We start from the raw sequence: 26,352 nt of genomic DNA, 5'->3' as shown, positions 1-26,352 counted from the left end.
CGACATGTAGTCTTTCTCATTATGTCTTTTCCACAACTGCTAGCCGAAGAATCATACCATATACTGTCAAACTCGTAACATGAAAGATTATATAAAAAATTCACAGACAACATATGTTCACATTCATGGCACAATTCAAACGGGACCAGAAAATAATTATTTTCTCCCATTCACTTGCATTGACGGTTTTTCAACTTTGAGGTCCAGCGGGGTTTTACGGAAGGGGCGGGACTTACCAGCTCTATATAAATAAAGGTGACTTGACTAGACTTAGTTCTGGCATCAGAGTGATGTCATACATGATCTGTGCTGTGATTGGCCAGTTCTGGTTCTTTTAAAGGAACATGATCACCAGATAAAGCATTGATAACTTGAATTAATAACAAATTATACAACTACTATAAGTATATCAATTTATCAAACCTTACCGTTGACACATACAGTAAACTCAACGTTAAGCAGTTTAAATAGCAAACCTCAAATGCTCGATTTGTTATATTGTCGAAAAATTGGATATATACTTTACCTGCGTACAGTATACTCGCATAATGCAATATATTATATAGCAAATGTCTGCTGCGTGATTTTTTACATTGTCACATCGCATTCATTTCTGTGAAGCTGCGTTGAAACTGTGTGTTATTGTAAAAATCGCTATAGAATCAGGTGTAGATAAGGATATTGTTTAGTCCAAACAGATTTCTTATTTAATTAAAGCCGACTATTTAAAGAAGCTTTAACCGGACCTACTGTCAAAGTCGGCGTGGTTTAACCTTGTGTCGTCATGGTTTAGTTGAGGTTGGGTTGTACTGTGGCCGTTTCCAGTTAATCATCAATATTGATGAGCATGTCTGTCTGTTCATTGGAACAAACACACCCTTGAGCTGTGTGTGTGTGTGAGTTTGTCAGGCTGGTTTTTTATATGTGTCAAAAAGAAAGATATACAGACCCTGGTGTCATTCACAGTGTGTTTATGGACATCGGCTTACATAGATCTGTGAGTTAACATGGATTCAGTCCTCATGTGTAATAATTCTTAAAAACAAAGAAATGATGCTTTCGCCCACGTGAGCTGTGGAAATGACAGGCCCATCCTTCATACTCACTCTCCTGCCGTATGTGGTAGACCCTCATTTTGACGCAGTGACGTATCGGGTCGTACCAAATAATGGGGTTCACTGGGTGTTCACAGGTATTTCTGTGTAGATACTATATAGCTGGGGAGGGGGTCTTCATTTGTTAATTTTTAACTAATTTTCATTTTCATAATGTCATTTTAAGGAATATTCTGGGTTATTTACAATGTAACAGTGAAGTGTGTTATGTGGCGCAGATACATTTTATTTTTTATCTGTTTGGGGTCGGTTCGATTTTTGTTTAAAGTTTTTTAAAGAAGACATTAAAAACAGTAATATTCTGAAATATTATTACCACAATTTAAAATAATTGTTTTCTGTTTTAATAAAATGTACTCTATCCCTGTAATGGTAAAACTGAATTGTCAGCATCATTACTCCAGTCTTCAGTGTTACATGATCCTTCAGAAATCATTTTAATATGCTGATTTGGTCCTCAAGAAAAAATTATTATTATTATATATTTTCTGTTCGCTGTTATTGGCCCAAACTGGACTGGCAAGGGATGCTTAAATAAATATCAGTATTTTGTGGTGCCACATATAGTTACATGAAACTGGGAAAGAACATTAAAAAACGGCACACTTCACCTTTAAACTGTACAGATAGAATCTGTGGCATGCTGTTGATTAAAGAAAATTACATAGAGTACAGTAATTGACTTCTCCCTCAGTTTTTACAAATCAGTGAAAGAAAAAAACATTTTTGAGATGGGGAGGAGGAACTGCTAATTATGTGTGTCCAAAGTAATTGCCACAGATACTGTCATGCTTACAGTAAGTTGTACTTGACCAGGAATATTCCTTTACTATTATGTGTGCATCCATGTAATTATGAAATAATTAGTTCATTTAGGACCAATTTGTGTATAGGACACTCAACCCTACATGTCACGCTGCACAGCATACTGAAATTAGTGACGCCTGACTGGTGATTTAATGGTGGTTTCTTTCTCTTTTCCATGCAGAGCTCAGGAATGGAGGAGACGGTTTGGGAGCAGTACACTGTGACTCTACAGCGGGTATGAAACTCTTTGACATGAACCTCCTCAAACTAACCCACACCCTAGCTCACCCCATGTTGTAGAAGAGCGGCTCGGCAGTGAACACATTTCATGTTTGTAACCAAAGAGGCCACATGCTGCACAGATAGATGATGGCCCTCTTAACAAACAGACCAGAGCGAGACTAACTGCTCCGCCAGCCCCTCTAACATATAACAATACCTGAGATGCCCTCAAGCTCAAGATCCAAACTCACCAAACTCAATGTGCTGGATCCAGGACAATATTAGCTTTAGGATTATAATTATTTCTGACTATTTTGTAACATTATAAATGTCTCAGTGCCACTTTTTCTTTTTGTAAAAATTCATACTGACCCCAAACTTTTGCACAAAAAGTGTATGTATAGTCATTATTCAAAACAACAACAAAAAAAACGAACGAACTAAACGAAAAAACTATTGAATATGACATTGCACATTCTTTTCCCTCTATTCTGTTATGGAAATACTGGAGGCTCACTCTTGTTATTTATTGCAATTAATTTTAGTAAATTAACAGTGTGATCAGTTTCTTGTTACCTTCATAATTATGGACACGTGCATGTATAAATGAACAGTAGATATCCCAAATAAGGTGTTTGCACGAGACATAATTGTCATATACATGTAAACATGGACATTGTCACTAACAACTTATTAGCATCAAAACGTTGCTTGTGTTCTCCTTTTAGAAGTGCTTCAGCCTGTCAGATGAAGTTACCCCTCCCCCTCTCTCTTAACATCTTGTCTTTCCTTCCTCCCATTCCTCTTTCCTCCAACATCATATGCACAACAGGATGCGCATCTTTTATCTCCCGCGTGACAGATCGCAAGGGTTCACACGCTATCCAAACACACACTGACACTATCACCACCATCACATATCAGACTCATCCTGGGAAAACATCTTGGTTCTTTGACATGTCAGATCCCTGGTTCAGATAAGAATTATCTCGTCTTATCGCTGCAACATAAAAGGGAAGATATAAGCTTTTGAAAGTAAAAAAAACAACAGGATACTTAGAATGAGGACAAGTTTATATGGCGTATCACGATCTATAAGGGCTTGACAGTGCGAGCGATTTACCCGCATTTGCGACTAAAAAGTGATGTGTGTAAAATGTATTTAGGAGCACATGTGTGAATTAAAGCATAGACATTTCAAAATAAGTCCCATTGCATTTTATTTTACAATTAAAACTGCCACATTTTGCATATGTTTTTTCCCTGGTTATTATTGATAATTTCCTGGTTATTTATTATAAACTGTATCCTGCGATTAATTCAACTTAAATTTAGCAATTTTTTGTGGCACAATAATCTGTTTACTTATAATAAGTATTATTATATATATCCATTTATCTATCTATCTATCTATCTATCTATCTATCTATCTATATATATATATATATATATATATATATATATATATATATATACACACAGTTTGAAGTGTGTGTGTGTGTGTGTATATATATGTATGTGTGTGTGTGTGTGTGTGTGTGTGTATATATATATATACATATACGCAGAGTTTGACGTAGGCCTATAAATGATTACATAATTATTAAATACAGTTTGAAGCAGAAATATAAAAAAAATATTAATAGAATTAATATAGAATATTAATCTTATTATTATTCTAATAAAATAAATAATTTTCCTTATAAATGTCTCCTTGTATCCCTTTAAGGAATAATGTGTTATTTGTTCAATTGTGCCCCTAAAGTGTTTTTAATGTGCTCCTAATGTTTAATGTGCCCTGTCTATTTCATTATTTTGTTATATATTTACTCATGCCAGCGGTAATATTATATAAGCTTTTGGTTACCGCCTACCGCTAGAGTCAGTGTCAGTCTGTGAACTCTAAAATCTCGGTTTCACTCGTTGCTGTCAGGTTTTATCTCCAGCTTTAATTGGGCCTGAATATATTTGGAGCAGATTGCCAGATCAAGCCAGCGATACCCACTCATTAGACTCTATTTATTCAGCGCTCCTCTGAGGCAGGTACAGCAGGTTGTTATTTGGCTAAGCAATGAGGTGGAACCATGTCTCCATTAGTTTTAGCGTACAATGGCTTTCTGCAAAACCGCACTGTGGTGGCACGCAGTCAACGTTTATGAGAGATTTATTTTAAGAGCGCACGGACGTGATTGTGTAACACCGCTGGCCGTTTGCATGCTTCTTAGAAGCAATATTAAACAGTACTGCCTTGGGCAGGCTAGCTATGATGTATGACTATGGAAATGCGTTAGTGCTGCTTTCACACTGAAAGTGATTTCTCTCTCTTTCTTTTGCAGGACTCTAAAATGGGCTTTGGAATTGCTGTGTCCGGCGGCCGGGACAATCCAAACGTGGAGAGCGGAGAGACGTCCATCATCGTGTCGGACGTGCTGCCAGGAGGACCAGCCGATGGACTGCTCTTGTACGCTTCACTCGCCTTACTAATGCATACGTGTTGAGCGTATTGGTAAACCATTATTTTACACCAGCATAGGCCGGTTAATAAGTATCGAGTTTTCACATAGAGCTTTTTTAAATGACATGAAATTCAAATTGACTCTGCTTACTGCCCTAATAAATGTCCTTGGTGTTATTGTGCGTGTTATATTAGTGCATGCTAATCCAAAGAGGAAAAAGTGTTGTTTTTCATAATCGTTTATCAATGTAATAACTTTATGCATTTCAGCAAATAGCTTATTTTCTGTTGATGTACTCAAGAGTAAAATGATATTAACCAATAATATCATAACCTACCTGTCACATTCCAGTCAAATACTGATGCATACAATTATGGCCTACATTATTTCACAGAATATTCACTTGGAAATACATCATGTACCACATTATAGAAGTTAAATTCATTGCCTATACCATATTTTGTCTTAAATGAGTGTTAAGTATTCCCATATGACTTTCTTTAACATGTTATTGAAATAGAAATGGTTTAAACATGATAATAAACATAAAACCCAATAATATTGTTAAATAGAATGTCTGTATAATGTTTTAGACTTGACTTTTGTTTTGCTTGTGGACAGTGAGAACGACCGTGTGATACTGGTCAACACCATCACCATGGATAATGTGCCTCATTCTTTTGCTGTGCAGTCACTTCGGAAATGTGGGAAAGTGGCCAAAATAGTGAGTATTTGTCAAGTTGACCTTTATGAGAGGCCTACTAAAACAAGTTACTTTGGTTATTATTACTCTGGTTACAAAATCTTTTTTTTCACCCCCCACATTTTTTAAATGTTTGTCATTTTTGACAATTTTAGATTTCAATTTTGCAGTTTACCCCATAGGCGCTAGTTAAGTTCTGTTTTAAAACTAATACACATGCAGCATTCAAATGAATGTACTGCAATCGATCCCTGCTTAAAGTAATTATCATATAGTAAGATAAATCTCTTATGTCCTTTTGATAACAGTGGGCTGATTGTATAAAGACTAATTTTATTCATTGGCTCCCCACAGACTGTAAAGAGGCCTCGCAAGGTGTCTGTCCTCAAGCGCCCCCCGTCCCCGAGCGTAGATAGCCGTGATTACAACATATCCAGCTATTATCCCGAGGACAACCGCAGTGTTAACAGTGACCCAGACTCTGATTACCCTCGGGGAAATGGCGGCCTGGGCTACCCCCGCGACAGAGAGCATGACCGCAGCCTCGACAAGAGCCGGATAGACTACCTGGATCCGGATTACCGCAGCCAGGACTACGACTCTCGGCGGGAACGAAGTAGAGGCAGGAGCACAGAGAGATCGCCCAGCTCTGACAGCGGCTACCGCAGGGACGGCAGTCGGGGCCGGACGCTGGAGCGTGGATCCAGCCCGGAGCCTCGCTATCATAAGCAGCAAAGTAGAGGCCGCGGTGGAGGAGGAAGCCCTGCCGGAAGCTACGGGAGGGACCAGGGCTATGACACGCGGAGGTATGACACCCGTTCGGATGACAAGATGGTTAGGAGTCACAGCAGGGACCGGCTGCAGGATCACTCACCTTCACCCAGCAAAGAGCGGGACAGAGGAAAAGACCTTTATAACTACGAGCCCCTGGAGCCGCCCATCAATGTGATGCTGGTGAAAAACAGGCCCAATGAAGGTGAGAACCTCGGGTTTAGCTTGTCACTCATCGCATATTTTGAATATAATAGTGACTGAAATTATTAAAAACGGTTTATTTTGAAATTGAAATCTTTTGTAACATTACAAATGTCTTTACTGTCATTTTTGAACAATTTAATGCATCCTTGCTGAATAAAAGTATTCATTTCTAAATTTCATCTTACTGACAGCAAACTTTAAAATGTAGCTTTTTTTGTAGTAGTAGTTTATTAAAGGTGGGGTAAGCTGTTTTTGAAATATGCTGTTGGCCAATGTTGATATTTGAAATCAACCCAAACATACACACCCCTTATTCATTGCTTCTTCATGGGCATTATTAAAGGAAATACTCAATGTGAATCAATGTTTACAGTAAACATTGCAATAAATTTGCTGCAAGTTCATATTTTCTCATGCAAATGACCTTTGTGACAACTGTTTGTGGCAACTTTCTGGAAAGCAGTTCAAGAGTGCAATCTATATATTTTTTTTAAATGTAAGGATGCATAATTAATTAAATTAAATTAATAATATGGCCTTTTTTTTAGCTGCATTATTAAACTACAAAAAAGTTTAGTCAGCACAATTTAAACAACAACAGAAAATAAAAACTTAATTCAGCAACGACACGTTCAAATGATCAAAAGTGACAGTAAAGAAATTTGTAATGTTACAAAAGATTTCTATTTCAAATAAATGCTGTTCTTTTGAACTTTCTATTTATTTACCAAAGAGTCCTGAATAAAACAATCATGGTTTCCACAAAAATGTGAAACAACACAGCTTTTTTCAACATATACTGTATAATAATTAGAAATGTTTCCTGAGCAGCAAATCAGCATATTAGAATGATTTCTGAAGGATCATGTGACACTTAAGACTGGAGGAATGATGCTGAAAATTCTGATTTTATATCACATTTTATATCACTGATTTTATATCACAGCCTTAGTGAGCATAAAAAATCGTACCAACCCCAATCAAACGGTAGTGTATACAGTCTTCATGTTGCTCTGTAAGGTCCAGTGTAATTTGTGAGACCCCATCCTTCAATAACAGCCTCTTTCCAAAGCTGCATTATATTGTGACATGTTCACTAAATAATAAACACTTAATGTGCCGCACAACCGTAACAGCATATTTTCATAGTTCATCAATCATTTTTATCTCAACAGTGTAAAATATGTCATATGACCCCTTTACAGGTGCGGAGCCTTTATTCCTGCAGTAGAGATCAGGTCAGATGCTGCGGAAATAACACACGACATAAAAAGACCATCTGAGCATCACACATATGAACAGGGCAGCTGGCTCTCTCTCTGTCCTATTGTAATTCTCTCATTTCTTTATTTCCCTCTCATTCTGTTTTCTTTAGACCTCCATATATCCATCCTAAAACCGTTTGTCCTCAGTAGATTTTGATGATATCTTAATCTGATTTATTTATAATGTCCCAGTCAGGAGATTTCAGAGGAGATACATTCTTGTGACTTCACATAAAGCGGTCCGTCTCTTCCGATTTCCTCACCAGCTGCTCATAACCCTCAGCTCAGAAGGGCAAAGCGGGGAGCACTGTTTATTACCAGACTATGCCTTGGGTTGGGAAACAGGAAACGTTTTTCTTTACAACAATATTTGAACCGAAAAATGTTCTTGAGCGTTCAGAGCTCTGAGTCTGCCTTGTCAGATCAATATTCCATATTTTCCATAGTTTCAATTTGATTGACAGCTGGAGGGATTGCTGAGTACTTAAAAGGGTCAAGGTCATCATGGTTGTTAGGTTCATGTTAGCGTTGCTGAATAGAATCAATGTTTCATTGTGTTTCGTTGTAGAGTACGGCCTCCGGCTGGGCAGCCAGATCTTCATCAAAGAGATGACCGGCACTGGATTGGCTGCCAGAGATGGAAATCTCCAGGAGGGTGACATCATTCTCAAGGTTCCTATAAGACTCTTCACACAGCAGCCATATTCACACATGAAATCTATAACATTGGATATAAAATTGCTTTAAATAGCTTTCTGTGTTTAATATGTCATTGTTGATATTGTTAACTAGAACGAAATATATTAAAAATCAAGTTATTAAAATATAAATATTAGATTTTAAAATATCGAATATTAGAAATATTAGAAAAAAAACTTAAATGAAAATTAGAAATGTTGTCGTGACAACTAACTGAGATAAAATGTTTTAGTTGAAGTACTAAATTAGTAAAACTAAAACTGAAATAAATTAAAGCTATATTGAAATGAAATTGAAATGACGAAAGCATATAACAAAAAACTGGCAATGTAAAAATAAAAGCTAATTTAAAATATTATTTAAATACTATAATAGTATATACAGTAAATAAATAATACTAAAAAACACTGCACATGGTTGCTGATGCCTAATATAATGTTGAAATTCATGATTTCACATGATTTAAAGACATACAGTTTATGAAATTAACCTTTTTTATTATTTTACAGTACATATTTAACTTCATTTTACTTAATATTTACATATCAAATTAACTGTAAAATAATAATATGATATAAAATAATATATTTTAATTTTAATCTAGTATTTGACATTAATATTATTAGTAAATGCAGTGACAGTATCAATAATTATGATTTATGTTTTTATCATGGAAAACATCTGCCGATTTATCAACCTTGTCAATATATGAATATATAGTTGGGGTGACTGTTCGCACACCTCCACCAAAATCCCATTCAAAACTCAAGCCTTTTGCACCCTAGCGTTATAAAAGCTTGAACCATTAATGTTACATCTTTTGTTTTTTCCAGATCAACGGAACGGTGACCGAGAACCTCTCTCTGAGTGACGCCGGCAAGCTGATTGAGAAATCACGGGGCAAGCTGCAACTGGTGGTCCAAAGAGATCAGCGTCAGGTCCTGGTGCGCATCCCTGCCCTGGCAGACAGCGACTCGGAGCCTGACGGTTAGTTTCTTCTATCATGCAGCGTTTGTCCGTAGACTAGTCTCCATTACAGCGCTTCCTGAGCCGTGGTGCTCACCCTCTGGCTGTTTGCTCTCTAACACACTTTAATTAAAAGCAGATAGCATGAATTGGCTCTGATAAATCAGATTAGTAATATCATGTACACATTCGCCAGGCGCTGAGGCTGTAATAAATTACAGTTAATTATGCAAATCACTATTAATAGACTTGAAATGAGTGTCGAAGCACAAAACCAATTTGTCACCGTCTGTGTCGGAGCATGGTTATCATCCGCTGGCACAATATTTCATCTATATGCCATGTATGGTCCTCTACAGAGGTGATACCGTTAATGCAGTCGGACATGGGTTATAAAACTTCCTCTGGCTGTATGGTTATAGATTGATTAGTACAGTACATTTAACAGGAAAACATAGTCATTTAGAAATGACAAGACTGTATTGTTTTTAGCAAAGAGCTGAGATTTACTGACTCCATTTATACCTGCTATTAACATCCGTCTCGGATTATCTGACCACTAGTGGAGCACATCAGAGACAGTATAAGGAGACAACCCATTTGTAGAAAAATTAATGGGAGGAATCGCAACACTCAATATGGCAGCTGTGTTAAAGGAAGTTAAAAGATACAAAGGCAACACTTTTTTTTTTTTATTCCAGAAAGCACATACAAATAGTTTTGTTGTTGTTGTTTTTTGCATGATTTTTGAATTTAAATTATTATTATTATTATTATTTTGACTTTTAAAACATTGAGTGGTAGATACAGCTTTTAAAGAAAATTTACATCAGATCGAAAAGTAGAAGCCATAACATATAATTTATTATAATTCACATACTGTATAAATTGATTAAAATAAATTAAAAATTCAAGAAAGTATGTTTATTTTATAATTATATTGTTTATTATATTTTTTTATATTGCATTATTTTGTAATGTAATATATATATATATATATATATGTGTGTGTGTGTGTGTGTGTATATGTATATATATATACACATACACACACACACACACACACACACACACACACACACACACACATATATACTTTACACTACTTATACAATATACATTACACACATATACTTTTTTTTTTTTTTTTTTTTATGGACATAAATGGATGTTAATAGCAGGTATCTTAACCTTTCTATCAGATGCATAGGCATCATTGTTTGCACTTAAACACAATGAATATTTTAACACCAGAAAGATGCGCTTACCTGAGAAAAAGCAAACAGCTTACAACAGAAATGCTATTTTTGTGTTCTCTTTTTACAGATAATACAGATATGTCATACTTTTAGCTGATGGACCGCTGAGACACAACATAAAGTCTGGTTGCCTTTAATCTTTAATCATGACTGTGCCTCAACAAACCTGTAAAACTTTCACACTGTGCTCTTATGTTTAATGCTAACCTCCTTTTTTTTTAATACCTTCTTTAACAATAAATAAGTCTGCTCAATGTTATGTCTGTGTGGTGGTGACTTATTTATCATAAAGGAGAAGCCGTGTCTGGAAGGATGCTATTTCATACTCTTCAGCTGTTGTTAGGGTGGGACAGCTGGATATCGTATGGCTTTTTACCATCCTCAAGGTATTAAATGCAGGTGGAAGTAAATTTCAGTACAGAAAAAGCGTCCGCTTGTCGAGTGGGGCAGGGCAGAACAGCTAAATGCATTTCCATATCATGTTTGCATTCATCGGCATTCATGAGTCACTGTATGCATTGTATATGCTGCTTCGTGCCGGTTGGAGAAGTTAAATTGAGATGTGATTTACACCCTGCCATAAAAATGCAGCATGTACTGTTCATAGCCTCTTACGCGCCATCGTGCACTACTTTTCATTTTGACTAGATGATGTGACAGCCGGCTTTCAGCTATTTCCTCATTTTTATTGTTCATTGTATTCAAGAAGCTGCGACTTTGTAGTGTAGCATGCTTGAACACGTTGAACCGTGACGCTCAAAGCTTACTGTCGTAAATCAGCACTGTCCCCTGTGTCTTTATCTTCAATTAGTTTTGTATGCAATTGGATGTCACACCTGCATGTGTTTCATTGTTCTATGTAAATTCAGATATTTGTGTTTAAAGACAACATGATGGCAATTGAATTCACAATGCGTTTGATTTCCATAATGCAGCATATTTCTATGTAAAACAGTCTATTCAATGGGAAATTAATGTTGGGTGGGACTTGACTGTGTGCTGTGGGATTTGAATTAATTGTTATGAAGGGGGAGGAAGGTATTACATTTAAAAAAAAAAAAAAAAGTTTGGTTATGACAATATTTTTTCCCTTTTAAGGAAATAAAATAAGACCAGGGACATGTGTTACAAAAGTAAATATTTACGATTTTAATATGTTGTCTTTTAACACACTATGAACAGTGGAAGTGTAATTTGTTTATTCTCAGTCACAAGTAGGTCTGGGCGATATAGAGAATATCCATAATATATATCACTACTATTTTACAGGTGAAATACGATTGTCATGTTAGAAATATTTGTATAATGTTTTATTATCATTTATTTAAAAAATATATATAATCAATATATTTTTATATTATTTTATACTATTAAATATAGTATACATATTATAGATACTACTAAATGTTAGTATTATGTATATGAAATATAATTATATCTAGAAATGTTAGTTCTTAATGTTAGTTAAAATTAATCTTTGTTGATTTTTAATTAATAAAAACAAATTCATTGTTAGTTCATGTTAGCTCAGGTCCATTATATTATATTAACAGATACAACTAGTGATTTCAATAATGTATTAGTAAATATTAAAATTAACTAAGATTAAAAAATGCTTTAGAGGTATTTTTTTGTTGTTGTTGTTATTTTTATAATATATATGTATAGTTTTTCCCCCAGAATATTGCAATATCAAATATGGTCAATGCAATATCGCCCAGCCCTAGGGTCTAGCTAGTCTTTGCATGTATGTATGTGTGTTTGCTCTCTTTCATTCTCTCTGTTGCTCTGCATGTGTTGTCACAGTAGCGCTGCGGACTAAATCCAGTCCTGGCCGTGCTGTTTTGGGTTGTAGTCAGGGGGAGTGTACCGCAGCTGTCTCTACTCTGTGGTTTGTCCTCCCCCTCGTAAGAGACAGACTGTAATTTCATCCCCACCCAACAGATGGAAACACGCCTGGAAAACACCAGCTCCCTGATCCGCCCTGATGTTCTCCTGAATCTGTGTTTACATGCAGACTAATAATCCGCAAATAATCTGACCGATAGCCCATCGGAATGAAAATCCCTCAAGTACAGAACAGTTAGGGGGAAAAAAAAGCAATTTCAGCTTGATCTGAATAAATTAAGATGTTGGGATCCTGCTTCTGATTTTCCGTTTAAATAAATTTAGCAACATGAGAAGAAAGCTTTTTTTGGGGGGGGATCATTTTAGATATGTTATAAAAGCAAAAAAGCTAGATACACACTGAGGTGATATGCCGAATCGACTTTCTTCTTTAATCAGCTGACAGAACTCGAAAGCTTCTTGTTCTTAAGATAACGTGACACTTAATGCCGCTCTTGAACGGCATGCTCAGAAATTGAATTCAGAACAAATGTAACATGCATGTAAACGTTTTAATTGTGCTGCAGATTTTAGGGAACATGTGAACAGCACATTTGGAATCTGTCGTCGGATTGAATTTAATTTGGATCGAGGACAATTTGTGCATGTAAACATAGAGGATAAAAGCCACTCGTTTAATTTCACAAAAAAAAGTAACAAAAAGTATTTGAACACTTTCTAGTTGTCAATTGTTAGTTGTCCAGAGTGAGTGTGTGTGTGTGTGTGTATATAAACTAAAACAAAAATATAGATCACTTTTCCTCCCTTTTTTGTGTTTTGGTGGTTTTAAATATATAAAAACCCTTAAACATTCTGTTTATTTTCATGTTTAAATCAAATTTTGATTCCCAGATTTCATTGTTGTTTCAGACTTTTTGACCCCACTGTAGTATCAAACATCTGTATCACTTGCAGATTTCTGCCCTTCCTGAGTAAAAAATGTTAGCAATTTTTTTGAATACTGTATCTACAGCCAGTGCTGGGATCATATTTGTGTCCGTTTACTCTGCTAGCTCTAAGCATTATCCCGCTGAGCTCTGAAGCAGGTGGGCGGCAGTGTCCTTTTGCTCTGTTATGGATGGAGTGTGTTGTAGATTTGCAGGACAGGCATGGCGTACCGTACGCCCACCAGCGGCGCTCAGAAGAGCGAGAGGAGTTCTGTTAATGCACTGGACATGCACTTAGATCACCAGCAGACCACACAGTAACTCTTTTCTTTTTCCCCGGCCGTCACTACTTCTGTCCTGCTTTCTCTTTCAGGGCGTTGCTTCACTTTCCTTGCTCTGCGTCTTGGTGGTTTTACTTGTTCTCAAATAATTCTTAACTTCCCTGGACAATGTAGAGCTCTAAAAGGAGACATTATAGGAATAGTTCACCCTCATGTCAATATAAATATATTTTTTATATTTAGAAGAATATTTGGTCAGATATTTTCTATACAACAACTGTGACAATGATACAATAATGAGTCAGACCAATACTTAAATGATTATTTAATGATAATCTGTTAATTGACTGATTGAACTAGTATTATACTGCATGATTCATTCACGAATCGGACTGATCAAGGTTGTTTTACTGACTCTGTGATTTGGTTGCAACAACGATTAGTTAACTACTCAAAAATGAATCGGTAAAGACTTCTTCAAAGTCTTCAAAATCTCTTTTAACTGAAGAAAGTCAGTCATACAGCTTTAGAATGACATGAGGTTGAGTAAATTATGTTATTTATTTTCTTGTTTTGGGGGGGTGAACTGTTTCTTCTAACTTTCAAAGTATCTTTAATGAATGCAAGCACTAGCTGCTTCTGCACACATCTCTGCTCTCCAAGGCAGTTGCTGTAGATGTCACTTCCTGTCTGTCCTTTTTCTCTACCTTTCTCAGGGTGTTCAGTTCCTAAAGATTAATCACACCTGTCCAACACACTTTCTGCCTCTGTATAACACTGCTATTAGTCTCTTCATGAAAGCTTCATAAAATTCTGGACATTTGAGTCATGTTGGCATTGTAAATCACCATGATTTGGGTCAAAAAGGCTTGGATATCCTGTGGTCAAAATCACAGAATATAAACAGAAATGATTGTTATAACGGGGCAGATCTTGGCAAATTAACACCAAGTCGACAGTAACATGGTGGTTCGTTCTCTGTGGTTGTGGGTCCATTTAATTCTGTCTCTTCTGGGCCTCGTCTCTTTTCTGTCCAGAACTAATGGAAGGAAAGTCCTTCGCTTCTCATTGTAGACTTTTGTTTCTTTCAGATATTTCTGAGATGGAGTCTTACCATTCCTACTCACCTCAAGATGACCAAAGGTCACGTCAATCTGACCTTTCCTCACACTCTTCTAATGACGCAGCGCGAGAGAATGCCAGGTGCGCACCGCTTTAAGATCAGCTCTAGATATTTTCAACACACATTAGGGATGGATAATACAGTAGCTCTAAAAGGTATTTGGACATTTAAAGGGATAGTTCACCAAAACTAGAAAATTGGCTAACACAAAGATATTTAGTCAAATATCTCCTGTGCGCTTTTTATCCTTGCAATGAAAGTCAAGTCACCTTTATTCATATAGCACTTCATACAATACAGAGTTTCAAAATAATAAACTGGACGATAATGATGCAAACTTCATACAGTATGAGATAAATTTCAATTAAAAAAAAGGCAATAGCGTCATTAGTGTCATTAAGCGGTCCAATGTTGTTTGGAAACCAGCGTTTTTCAAAATGAATAATTGCATTTACTGCAGGTAAATATATATAAACAGTTATAACTATAGGGTATCAAACTAAGTGCCTTTTTTTTTTTTTTTTTTGACAGTGCAAATGCACCTTTCAGTCAGAATATTTCACAAAGAGTGATTTGTTAGCTCAAGACATTCAGCAGCAATTGTCTAATGTTAGTGGAATGCATATTTTCAGTCAGAAACTGTCAGATCAAAACTGCAATTTATCTGTTGTTGTGTTTATTTTTAGGGAGGACCCTCAGAGCAGACTCGCAAAGCCCGCTGTAACATCCTCTCCTTACAAAACTCCAGAGGAGCCGCTTCCAGTCCAGGAGGAGAGAGCAGAACCTCAAGAAGAAGAGCCACCACCACGTAGGAACATGATTCTCTGTATATCCCTCATATCCCTCTAGCAGAGGATTAGCAATACTTGTCAATTGTCAAATGAGAGTATAATTGGCTTTGCTGACCAAATAAAACCAGACTAATGGTCGTCAGAAACGTTGTTAGAAAGAAACTGCAGCATTACATACAGTAGGTTCACGGATGTTAGTGATTCAAAAATCACCAAAACTCTTACAAAAGAAAACATCTGTCATTACTTCTGACTTTTACCTCTGTGAAACTTTCTAGTTTATTTAGAGTAACTAAATTTGTCACCAAAATTGTCACTAGTATGCAAAGAAAACTGCTACACAATTGCATTGTCATAAGAACATTATTTATTTATTTCATAAATGCATGGTTCGGTCAAAAGTTTGGGGTCAGTAAGATTTTTTTAAATGTTTTTGGGAGAAGTCTCTTATCCTCACCAAGACTGCATTTATTGCACCGTAGTGTATTTATGATTTAAATTCTCAGGTCTGTCTGCTTGCAGTTGTTTCAGAATTAAACTGATGCTAAATAATTTTGTATTCAATGTGCAGCAGCATTAAAGACAACACCCAAGATCCTGCTGAGACCGAGCCCAGAGGACGAAGCCATTTATGGGTGAGTGGATGCTGTGAATAACCCGCAGGTTCAACCCTCCTCACGCATGATCTTATTCACTGAACTAAGATCTTATTCACTAGCTATAAACCTGAGGACTCACTGAGGGCTGTGTTTAGATCTGTAGATAGGGCTGGAGTTCAATCACCACACACTCATCTTACATACACACACATTAGTAGGGATGCTCGATTACGGCAAAAATCATAATCACAATTATTTTGGTCATAATTTATCTATTTACTGGAAATAAGGTTGCTGTGATGTCTAAATTTTAAAAACCAGTGCAATTTCACAATTCTTGATACTAATTTTTCTCTACACATTCTATTTTCTCCCAACAGTTTATATTTACTTAAGACATTACCGACTGGGTTTTGCCCAGCATTGACATATTTTTGCATGTATTTGACCATTTAGCCATTTAGGAACGGAATGAGGCATAATAATTGTTTATTTCAATTATCTCATTTTCATAATCGCTGGAAGCCGAAATCTAAACTCAATTTCGATTAATCGCACAACCCTACGCATTATACAGACCAACGCTCCAAAAGCACCAGCGCACTTGTTAGTCTGTAGCTGTTTGTCTGTATATCTGTGTTTTTAAAGTAACAGTTCACCTCACCCAAAAAAAAACATTCTTATCCTATTTGTTATTATTATTGTTACCTATTAGGACCTATTATGCTTTTTCAACTTTCTCTAGTGTGTAATGTTGCTGTTTGAACATGAAAAAGGTCTGCAAAGTTACAAATCATAAAGTCACTCCAAAGGGAGCTATTCTCTATATCACTAAGCACTGTTTCTGAACTCCTTGAAACACCTTGATTGCAGTCATGAGTTTTCTTCTGGAAACGTACATGCCACAATATTCCTCATTTAAATAATTCCCGCCCAAGGCATAAGCAAAAAAGGGGCCGACGCCTGGTTGAGTTGCATTAGTAGTGTGCTGAAACTAAGGTGACATTTCAGAAACAAGTTGGAAGCGGTTGACCAATCGCAATACATTGATCCAGCCGACCAATCAGAGCACATTGCACTTTTCGGAAGAAGGGGTTTCATAGGCTACGTCTGGACTGTCAGTCCAAGTCCAGTTTTTTGCATATCCTATTGAAATCCTATCAGACAAGTGTGAAAGGCCAAAAATCACGTGAAATGCCTTTTTTTTTTTAACTACATTCATATGTTGGTTGAAATCCTATTCAGATTGAATTTCTGGAAATCTGTTTCAGCCGGACTGCTCTGATCGGATTTCGTGTGGTTTTTATGTGACTTTCTCAAGCCACGAAAAATGTAAGCGTCAGACGTTGTTATAGAAAACATGCTGACAGTTGCTGTAGAAACAAGGTTGTGTTGTTGCAAAGTGCCGGATGAGCAGAAAATGACAATATAACGGAGACGTGTTTTGAAACAAGCGGAGACGGCAGCGTGAAATAAAGCCACTCATTCCAGCCTCAGTTTCTGCCGCTGCTTCAGAAGACGCAGTAGTGCAGCGCAGCGGCTACATATTCTTGTCATGTTGTAAATAAGACAACATCTGAATTGCAAACCCCTCCATGTTGCAGTGGTGGTTGTTGTTTTTGGTGTATGCCTACCTACCAACGTAACATCATTGCCATAGAAACCAATGCAGATATTCCGAAAAACAAAAGAGCGGCATTGATCTGAACAGTTGAGATACACAATGTGGACGTCAATACTTTTTGATCAGATTCCAGTCGATGCGTAAATAATCGGATTTGGACTGACAGTATGAACGCAGCAGAAAAAGAGACAGGATCTAAACAGAGTGTTACTGACAGACTGTGAAGAGAGATGCTGCAGCAATGTAAAATAATGTGTTATTTAGTAGTCCCCAAAAACAAAATCAAGACTTTGCAATGGCATAGTATTGACTCTTTAATATTGAGGTGAACTATATGTTTAAACTGTCACACTGGTGGAAGAGCGGACAGGAAGAAAAAGCACAGAAAATGAAACCGAGATGGGGGGTCATCTGCATCACAGCCTCAGACGAGATGGATCCTGCTGCAATCTCTCTCTCTCTCTCTTTTAATCATCCTCTCCGTCAGCTCCTCCATATTCATGAGGAAGAGGCAGTCTGCTGCTGCTCGTATCCACTGGGAGAGGTTATTTTCGTGTTCTGCACTTGCTTACAGAGACGCTTTGCTTTAAGACTAGAGACCAGAGTTTGTTTTTACCTGAGCACAGGATGAGAGAGGTGCTTTCAGCTGGAGACCAAGACATGACAGTGCATTTGGTTTTTGGTGTGTTTGGAAAGGATGAATGGAAATGGGATCATTTATAAGCCTCAGTATGTTTTTTTCCAAACATCTTATTTGGGGGTCTTTCTATTAAACGGGTTCCTGTTGCATTTCTTGTGTTAACATTTCTATCAGACAAAGTAAGATTGTACCATCTTAAACTAATCTAATTAAAATGAATATTTTGGGTCAGAAGGGAACTTTCCCTTTGTAAACTTTGTAACATTATAAATGTTTTTACTGTCACTTTTGGTCAGTGTAATGCATCCTCCGGAATAAAAGTATACATTTCTTTCAAAAAATAAAACTTTGAACAGTAGTGAATTGGCAGGTGTGTGTGATTAACATACATTTGGAGTCTGTCAGCTTGCAGTTCAGAATGAAATTATTTCAAATAATAAAAATAGTAAGAAAATGTATGGTAACACAATGGCTGCCGAGTCAACATTATAACTTACCTATAATTTCTATAAATTCATTAAATTACTATTTTACTATTTTAATTTATATTATATTATATTATATTATTTATTTTTATTTATATATATATATATATATATATATATATATATATATATATATATATATATATATATATATATATACTGTATAGATACACTCTCAGAAAAAAAGGTACAAAAGCTGTCACTGGGACAGTACCCTTCAAAAGGGTTCTAATATGTACCATTTAGGTACTAATATGTACACTTTTGGTACCAATATGTACCTTTGAGGGACTAAAATGCACTCTTTAGGTACAAAGGTGTACCTTTTGAAAAGGTACCACCACAGTGTCAGCTTTTGTACCATTTTTTTCTGAGAGTGTACAATATATATTAATTATTAAAATGAATCATATGCATTAAGATGTTAGCAAATACCTAACCCTCGCTCTCTTTTTTTTAGGCCCAACACAGTGATGGTGAGCTTTCAGAAAGGAGAGAGTGTTGGACTGAGGTTGGCTGGAGGAAATGATGTGGGAATATTCATAGCAGGAGTGCAGGAGGGCAGTCCGGCTGAAGAGGAGGGTCTCCGCGTGGGGGATCAGATCATGAAGGTACAAAATCAACATTTCTATTGACATCAGCTGAAATGGCTTACTAATGTACGAATCAGAATATAACATCATAATTAATAATAACAGGGTCTTATTCATGGAGTTGTAAGAAAGTGCCAGCCATTGAACACTGATATATCGTTTTTTCCTGAGGTTCACTCATAATATTAGTTGAGGTTTTCTGCATCATAAACAATTGTAATTGAATTATTTATGACCCTTTTCCATGTTCTCTTCGACCCTTAGAATAAAACAAGCTGTGGGTTTTTTACTGTATCTTTAAATGTAATGATTGTAAATTACATCTCTTATGATTAGCTAACCTTATTATGCTTATTATATGGTATTTTTCAGAAAAAGCCTATGTGGTTTGGGGAGAGGTCCTTAAGTTAACATTATATGTATATGCATGTACAGTTTTCCAAGATCCTTTTAGGCGAAGAGAATGTGCTTTGAATTTGATTTGCATATGCCACATTTCCTTTTCAACTGTATGTGTGTGTGCGTGTTATCTGTCTCTCCCTAAAGGTGAATAATGTTGATTTTCGGGGCATTGTGCGAGAGGAGGCCGTGCTGTTCCTGCTGGAGATCCCGCGGGGTGAGGTCGTGACCATTTTGGCACAGAATAAAACTGAGGGTGAGAGCAAGAGAACATGAGCCTTGCTCACACTACACACATTAAACACAAAACCACAGCAGTGTTATTTTAGTTGTATTATAGTTTTTAGTTTTATGAATATTTTGAATTAGCTTTTATTTTTATATTTTTATTTTTCATATTTATTTTAGTTAAATTTTTATGTGTATTTATCATTTTATTTGTTTTTTTTTATTTAATATTGCTGTTTAGGTTTAATTTATTTTAATTTGCTTTTTCAATATTATTATTATTATTATTATTATTATTAATTATAGGCCTGGTTTCACAGACAGGGTTTAGATTAAAGCAAAGGCATGCGCATATTTCAAGATATGCCAGTGCAAATTGCTTTCAGTTGAAACATGCATTTTTAGTCTGGGACTAGGCTTAAACCTTGTCTGTGAAACCGTGGGTTAGTGTTTCAACTGAATCTATTTCAGTTATTAACTAATATTTTTATTTATTTCAGCTTTATTTCAATGAACAGAAATGTTTTCAGTAGTTTTAGTTTTAGCTTTAGTTAACGATAATAGCCGTGGTCCACAGTCATTACTGGAGTTAGGCTAAAACACTTGGTACATATTACAGTACAAAAATACAGTACAATTCTATGTACCTTTTATTAATTAATTTATTCATTCATTCATTCATTCATTCATTTACTTACTACACATTTTAAATAATAATAATAATAATAATAATATTTTTTTAATTATATTTTAGTACTTTTTTGGGCCCTACATTAGAGCATCCCACAGTAGGACTAGCAACTATTAATACATTTCTGTATGTGTGAACAGGCCCCGAAGTGCTCTTTCTTCATTCTTCCCTTCCCCCTATACACACAAAGTCTGTTGAGAGGCCTCGGCTTGTTGCTCATCAGTACAAAACCAGTTGTAGCCAGTTTTGGCTTTTCCAGGGACCGCCGTGTCAAGTGTGGTCATGCGCGCACGTGTACAAACATGCAAGAATCTTGCTTTTCATGTTTGTGAGCTGTGCTTTCTCTTGCCTGTTATGTGAGGAAGTAAATGAACCCCTGTGCTGAATGTTTATTGGTTCAACCCCAGCAGAGAAACCTTCAGAAAAAAGTCCAACCAAAAACAAGTTCCTAATCCCGTCGCAAGACAGCGGGACGTCAGCAGTGACCCCTACTGTTGGAACTGACACTACTCTCTCTGCTCTATCTCTCCTTTTCTGCTGTCATGCCATCCTTCCAGCGCATTCACTCCCTGTCTTCATGTCTATTTCTCTCATTCCGTCTCTCCTCGGTGTGGATGTCTCATGGGAAAGCGAGGACTGGCACTGTCAGGGGTTGAAGCTCATTTGGTCTGAGCCGAGTCAGATGTGGTGTCAGAGATTTAATCAAGAGGGTGACGGCACCACTAGAGGAACTCTGACCGCTGTTCATTTTATCCTTAAATGACACTGAATCACCCATTTAAAATTCACGAAGGAAATTGATTCACCTACAGAATTCATTTACAGCATTACTTTTGGAGAGAGTGAGAGATTGGTAGACTGAAAATCACATTAATTAATGTATTTATTTATGATTTTCATTTTTATCTATTTATTTATTTATTATATCTGTTTATAATTTATCTATTAATTAATTTTGTATTTATTTATATTTTATTGTCTTATTATATATTTTATTTGTTTGTTTTGTAAGGGTTTTTACATTCAAAGACCCAGAACCAGATGTGATGAATGAAGCCCCGGAGTCAGAATTATAATAAATTAAAGAAAAGATTTACTGAAGATAGTTTGCAGTTTCATCAGCAGAAGTCAGCTTCAAGACTCACACTGGAGTTCGTAGGCCGCCCCGTTACAGTTACAAAGATCACAGCCGTTATACCCTTCATCACGGTCTAAGCTACGTCCTTGCTTCAGGTTGAATGATTCTCATTGGCTAAAAATAGATAAACATAGTAATTTTCCACACATATACAGATAGACTGAAGCATATCTCCATCGATTATGCAGCTGACAGTCAGACCCTGAAGTTAGGCACGTCATGACCTTCCAGTTCGCAGATTTGGGTTGCTGAGCACCAACATGTCCAGTACAACAACTCAGTCAATCTCCAATAATGCCAGTGGTTCCTAAACCTTCATTTTTATCTATTTATATTTTGTGCATCTCTTTATTTATATATATTATTTGTCCTTTTGATTTTTACTTATTTTAGATAGATTCACTTATTAATCTATTTATTTATTCTATTTTTCCATTTTTATTTATTTGAATTAGTCTTATTCTTCTGATGCATATTGCAATTACATGCACTTTAAATTAATCCCAAAACATTGAGTCTGAGGCATGATTGGGAGCTTATGTCTCTGTGTTGTGTCCTAGTTTATGAAGACATCTTGGTATCCGGTCGAGGGGACTCGTTTTTCATCCGGACTCATTTTGAGTATGAGAAGGAGCTGCCTCAGTGTCTCGCCTTCTCCCGGGGAGAGATCCTCAAGGTGGTGGACACCTTATACGACGGCAAACTGGGAAATTGGCTGGCCATCCGCTTGGGCAAATTCAACCAGCTGCTGGAGAAGGGCATCATTCCCAACAAGAGCAGGTGAGAATGGAAAAGGATGGACAAATCTTTGCCTGAGATTAAAAGCTATATATGTCAAACTATGCTGAAGCTAAACTGTGTTTAAGCCTTTAACCCGAAAATAGATCAAACATTGAATTGAATTATTTAAAAAAAAATTGTATCTAGGACAAAACCCGATAGCAGACTTTGCACATATGCACAAATCATTAGTCTATAATGATCTATCTCTCTCTTTTTCTACTCATAACCCTTGCTCCTGTGCCGATCAGAGCGGAGCAGATGGCAAATGTCCAGAACACACATAAGGGCTCAGGAAGTGACCGAGCCGACTTCTGGAGACTACGTGGTCAGAGGGCGGCCAAGAAGAAAGACCTGCGGAAGAGCCGAGAGGAAAATTCTGCTGCTGTCGCCACACGATTCCCTGCCTATGAGAGGGTGGTGCTGAGAGAAGGTGTGTGTGTATGTATATATGTGTATATATATAAATATATGTGTATGTATATGTGACCCTGGACCACAAAACCAGTCACATGGGTTAATTTTTTTTAAATTGAGATTCATACATAATCTGCAAGCTGATACGATTTCTTAAACAAAATAAGATTTCCATTGATGTATGGTTTGTTAGGATAGGACAATATTTGGCTGAGATGCAACTATTTGAACATCTGGAATCTGAAGGTGCAAAAAAATCCAAACATTGAGAAAATCGCCTTTAAAGTTGTCTATTTATGATAAAGATTGTGCTGCATCCACTCACAAAACTAAATGTTTTATATATTTATGGTAGGAAATGTACAAAATATCTTCATGGAACATGATCTTTACTTCATATCCTAATGATTTTTGCCATAAAATAAATTTTGCGATAATTTTGACCCATACAATGCATTGTTGGCTATTGCCACAAATATACCCGTGCGACATGTGACTGGTTTTGTGATCCAGGGTCATACACTTTCTCAATAAGATGACTTCTTACACACAACATTAGTCAAATCTCTGAGCTGACCGGCCTAATGAAAGTCTGTGCAGCTGAGAAAATTTTAATATGTTTGAAAAATGGGCTCATCACTGAGAGAGATTGCTCCCTACACGCTGTTCAAAAAAAAATTACCTAATAAAATCATCATGATTTATTTGGCAGAAGCCCACAGTCAAGAATTTGAAAAAGGCTGTTTTGGATCATCAGTCAAGGCTCTTCCTTAATCCTCTCTGAACCCTATTTACATAGCTAAAGGAGTGTGTATTACCATTAACAGAAGCCATTCTGTACTTTAGTCAGGCTAAAACAGATTACCTCGACTGTGAAATCCTTGTTGTAAACCTTGTGTTCCTCCCATAGCGGGGTTCCGAAGGCCGGTTGTGCTGTTTGGACCAATCGCTGATGCTGCCAGTGAAAAACTGGCCTCTGAGCTTCCAGACCAGTTTGTAATTGCCAGTGAGTTCATGAGACTGTCTCTGTGATACCATCAATAACGGGATTGTCACACTAGATTTTAAGCATGCAAAATTATTTCAGACACCATAATGAACACTAACAACCTGATATGTCATGCTTTGAATTTCTGTTTGGAATAATACAAAATTATTAATTTAAATGACAACACATTTTTTATGTTAAATATAAAATATGTTAATGAAATATTATATAAATACATACATTTCATTATAAAATAATACAAAGTTGTATTAATAATTCAATTGAAGTTTTTAAACTTGCACACATGTGAAACATGTTTGATTTATTTTTAAGTCTAAGTTTAATTTAGATTGTGTTGATCAAATGTCTAGCCATTCTTCATGAATATAAACTTTGTATGCATATGGATATATTATAAAGTTTGGTGTGACATCAGCTTTAGACTTTAAGCTAAAATGTTAGCGCTTTAGCTACCGTTGTTGATTATGCTTGTTGTTTTTGTCCAATGGCACATCAGAAACAGAACCCAAAGATGCGGGGTCGGAAAAATCCTCTGGGGTGGTTCGTCTCAACACTATTCGACAGATCATCGAACAGGTAATTGTGTAATCACGCACAAATTAATAACCAAAACTTGCATTATTTTGTTTCAGTCAGAGTCATTTATATGAATGTACTTTTATGCCTTGTACTGTACATTTAACCTACATTGACCCATTTTGTCATTGATGCAGGACAAGCACGCTCTCCTGGACGTCACTCCTAAAGCTGTGGACACCCTGAACTACACGCAGTGGTACCCCATAGTCATCCTCTTCAGCCCGGACAGCAAACCTGGGGTCAAGGCGATGAGACAGAGAGTCATCCCCAGCTCTAACCGCAGTGCCCGCAAACTCTACGATCAGGCTCTGAAGCTCAGGAAAACCTGCTCACACCTGTTTACCGGTCAGTCCTGGGGGTCCAGACACCTCGTATAAAAAGCTGTCAGTATTTGCTCGCTTGCTCACTTTTTGCTGACTTTCTCTCTGAAAGGTTATTTTGTGAAAATGTACATTTATTTTATTTAATTAAAGATTTTCTTTAGCATTATTTTGCATTGTAGCATTGTGGAGGCGAGTTTAGCATGAGCAAGCAGATTATAATATGATTCTGTTTATTGTAAATGCTTAAATACTGAATTCAGGGGAAGTGCAGTAAAGAGTAGATATCAAATATTGTGATTGCCACGTATCAATGAAAACTGACTTTGACACAGATTCCAGTTCGAAAATCACCAAATGATTGAAAGCAGCTGACGGAAACACAGTGAGATAAATAGATCAAGTTGAACCTAGAGACAGTTGACCCAAATCGAAATGTTTTGATTTCCTATCTCTCTCTCTCTCTCTCTCTCGCTCCCTCCCCCATCGGACTGTTAGCTGTTATCGATCTGAACTCGGCTAATGATGCCTGGTACGGCAGTTTGAAGGAGACCATACGAGACCAGCAGACCCACGCTGTGTGGGTCTCGGAGGGGAAGGTAAAAACAATGGACGTTATAGTTCTCCATCACCTTCTATCCACTCTGAAACAAAACCTTCTCTTAAAGTCAACATGAAACACTGTTTACAACCCATTTGACTTCTGCCATCTGATGTATATCTGTGAAACTGTATATACAAAAAGAATAAAAGCAGGACATCACTGAAATCATTCAAATCAGAGAACTTTTTTTTTGCAGTGGTCAGTTCTGTTATGCAGTATCACTAGTCTATAACTTGTAAAAACGTTTATTCTAATAACAATAACTAAATAATACAATTATGTAATACAATAATGTAATGCAAATACAAATTATAGCTTGTAATAATAAATACATTATAATGTTATATAGTATACAAAATATAAAAATAGTATAAAAATTATAACTTATAATAATAATACAATTTTCTTGCTATTATGTAAAAGAAGAATGCAAAGGAAAATGAAGAGCTAAAGTTAGAAACAGACTAAATAAGCAAACATCTAAAATATTTCACACCTGCCAACATCCCTTCAAAACAAAAGTAGTTAAATTTTTACAATAAACTCACCACATTTACTTAATTGTGATATTGAGACTAAATAAAACCAATGATTTCAATTGAAGGTATTTAAGGGGTCATGAACTGCATTTTTTTTTTTTATAATGTTCTCTGAGGTCCACTCACATTGTTATCAAGATTTTTACAGTAAAAAAACATCCTAGTTTAGAAGTGATAAGATATTTTCCATCCTGTTTTTGACCCTCTCTTTCAAACACTTCGTTTTGATGGGCGTGCCGTATTCAAGACTCGGAAGTTTACGCCCACT

At 36.4% G+C, this 26,352-nt stretch overlaps 1 protein-coding gene across 6 annotated transcripts in view; it reads left to right on the top strand.

The window, feature by feature from the left end:
* tjp2b (tight junction protein 2b (zona occludens 2)) overlaps positions 1-26,352 on the top strand; it is an 84,459-nt gene that overhangs the window by 50,458 nt on the left and 7,649 nt on the right. For 4 of the 6 annotated variants that reach the window (XR_014625441.1, XM_084389354.1, XM_084389356.1 and 1 more), the window contains 17 exons: positions 2,104-2,157; positions 4,481-4,605; positions 5,222-5,324; positions 5,658-6,279; positions 8,115-8,218; positions 9,079-9,232; positions 14,617-14,728; positions 15,335-15,456; positions 16,011-16,074; positions 19,248-19,398; positions 19,927-20,035; positions 22,397-22,616; positions 22,868-23,049; positions 23,944-24,039; positions 24,539-24,618; positions 24,756-24,966; positions 25,440-25,540. Coding sequence is in view for 5 of the 6 variants with exons in the window: in XM_084389354.1 (XP_084245480.1) it covers positions 2,104-2,157; positions 4,481-4,605; positions 5,222-5,324; positions 5,658-6,279; positions 8,115-8,218; positions 9,079-9,232; positions 14,617-14,728; positions 15,335-15,456; positions 16,011-16,074; positions 19,248-19,398; positions 19,927-20,035; positions 22,397-22,616; positions 22,868-23,049; positions 23,944-24,039; positions 24,539-24,618; positions 24,756-24,966; positions 25,440-25,540 (2,610 nt within the window). In the remaining variant the exon portion in view is untranslated. The remainder of the gene's footprint in view (positions 1-2,103; positions 2,158-4,480; positions 4,606-5,221; positions 5,325-5,657; positions 6,280-8,114; positions 8,219-9,078; positions 9,233-14,616; positions 14,729-15,334; positions 15,457-16,010; positions 16,075-19,247; positions 19,399-19,926; positions 20,036-22,396; positions 22,617-22,867; positions 23,050-23,943; positions 24,040-24,538; positions 24,619-24,755; positions 24,967-25,439; positions 25,541-26,352) is intronic. The other 2 variants (XM_084389355.1, XM_084389358.1) reach the window with 1 other exon arrangement.

This window comes from Rutilus rutilus (genome assembly GCF_951802725.1).
Source record: "Rutilus rutilus genome assembly, chromosome: 19".
NCBI classification, from domain to species: domain Eukaryota; kingdom Metazoa; phylum Chordata; class Actinopteri; order Cypriniformes; family Leuciscidae; genus Rutilus; species Rutilus rutilus.
The sequence above is the reverse complement of the archived record's forward strand: the minus strand, read 5'-3'. Positions and strand labels throughout refer to the sequence as shown.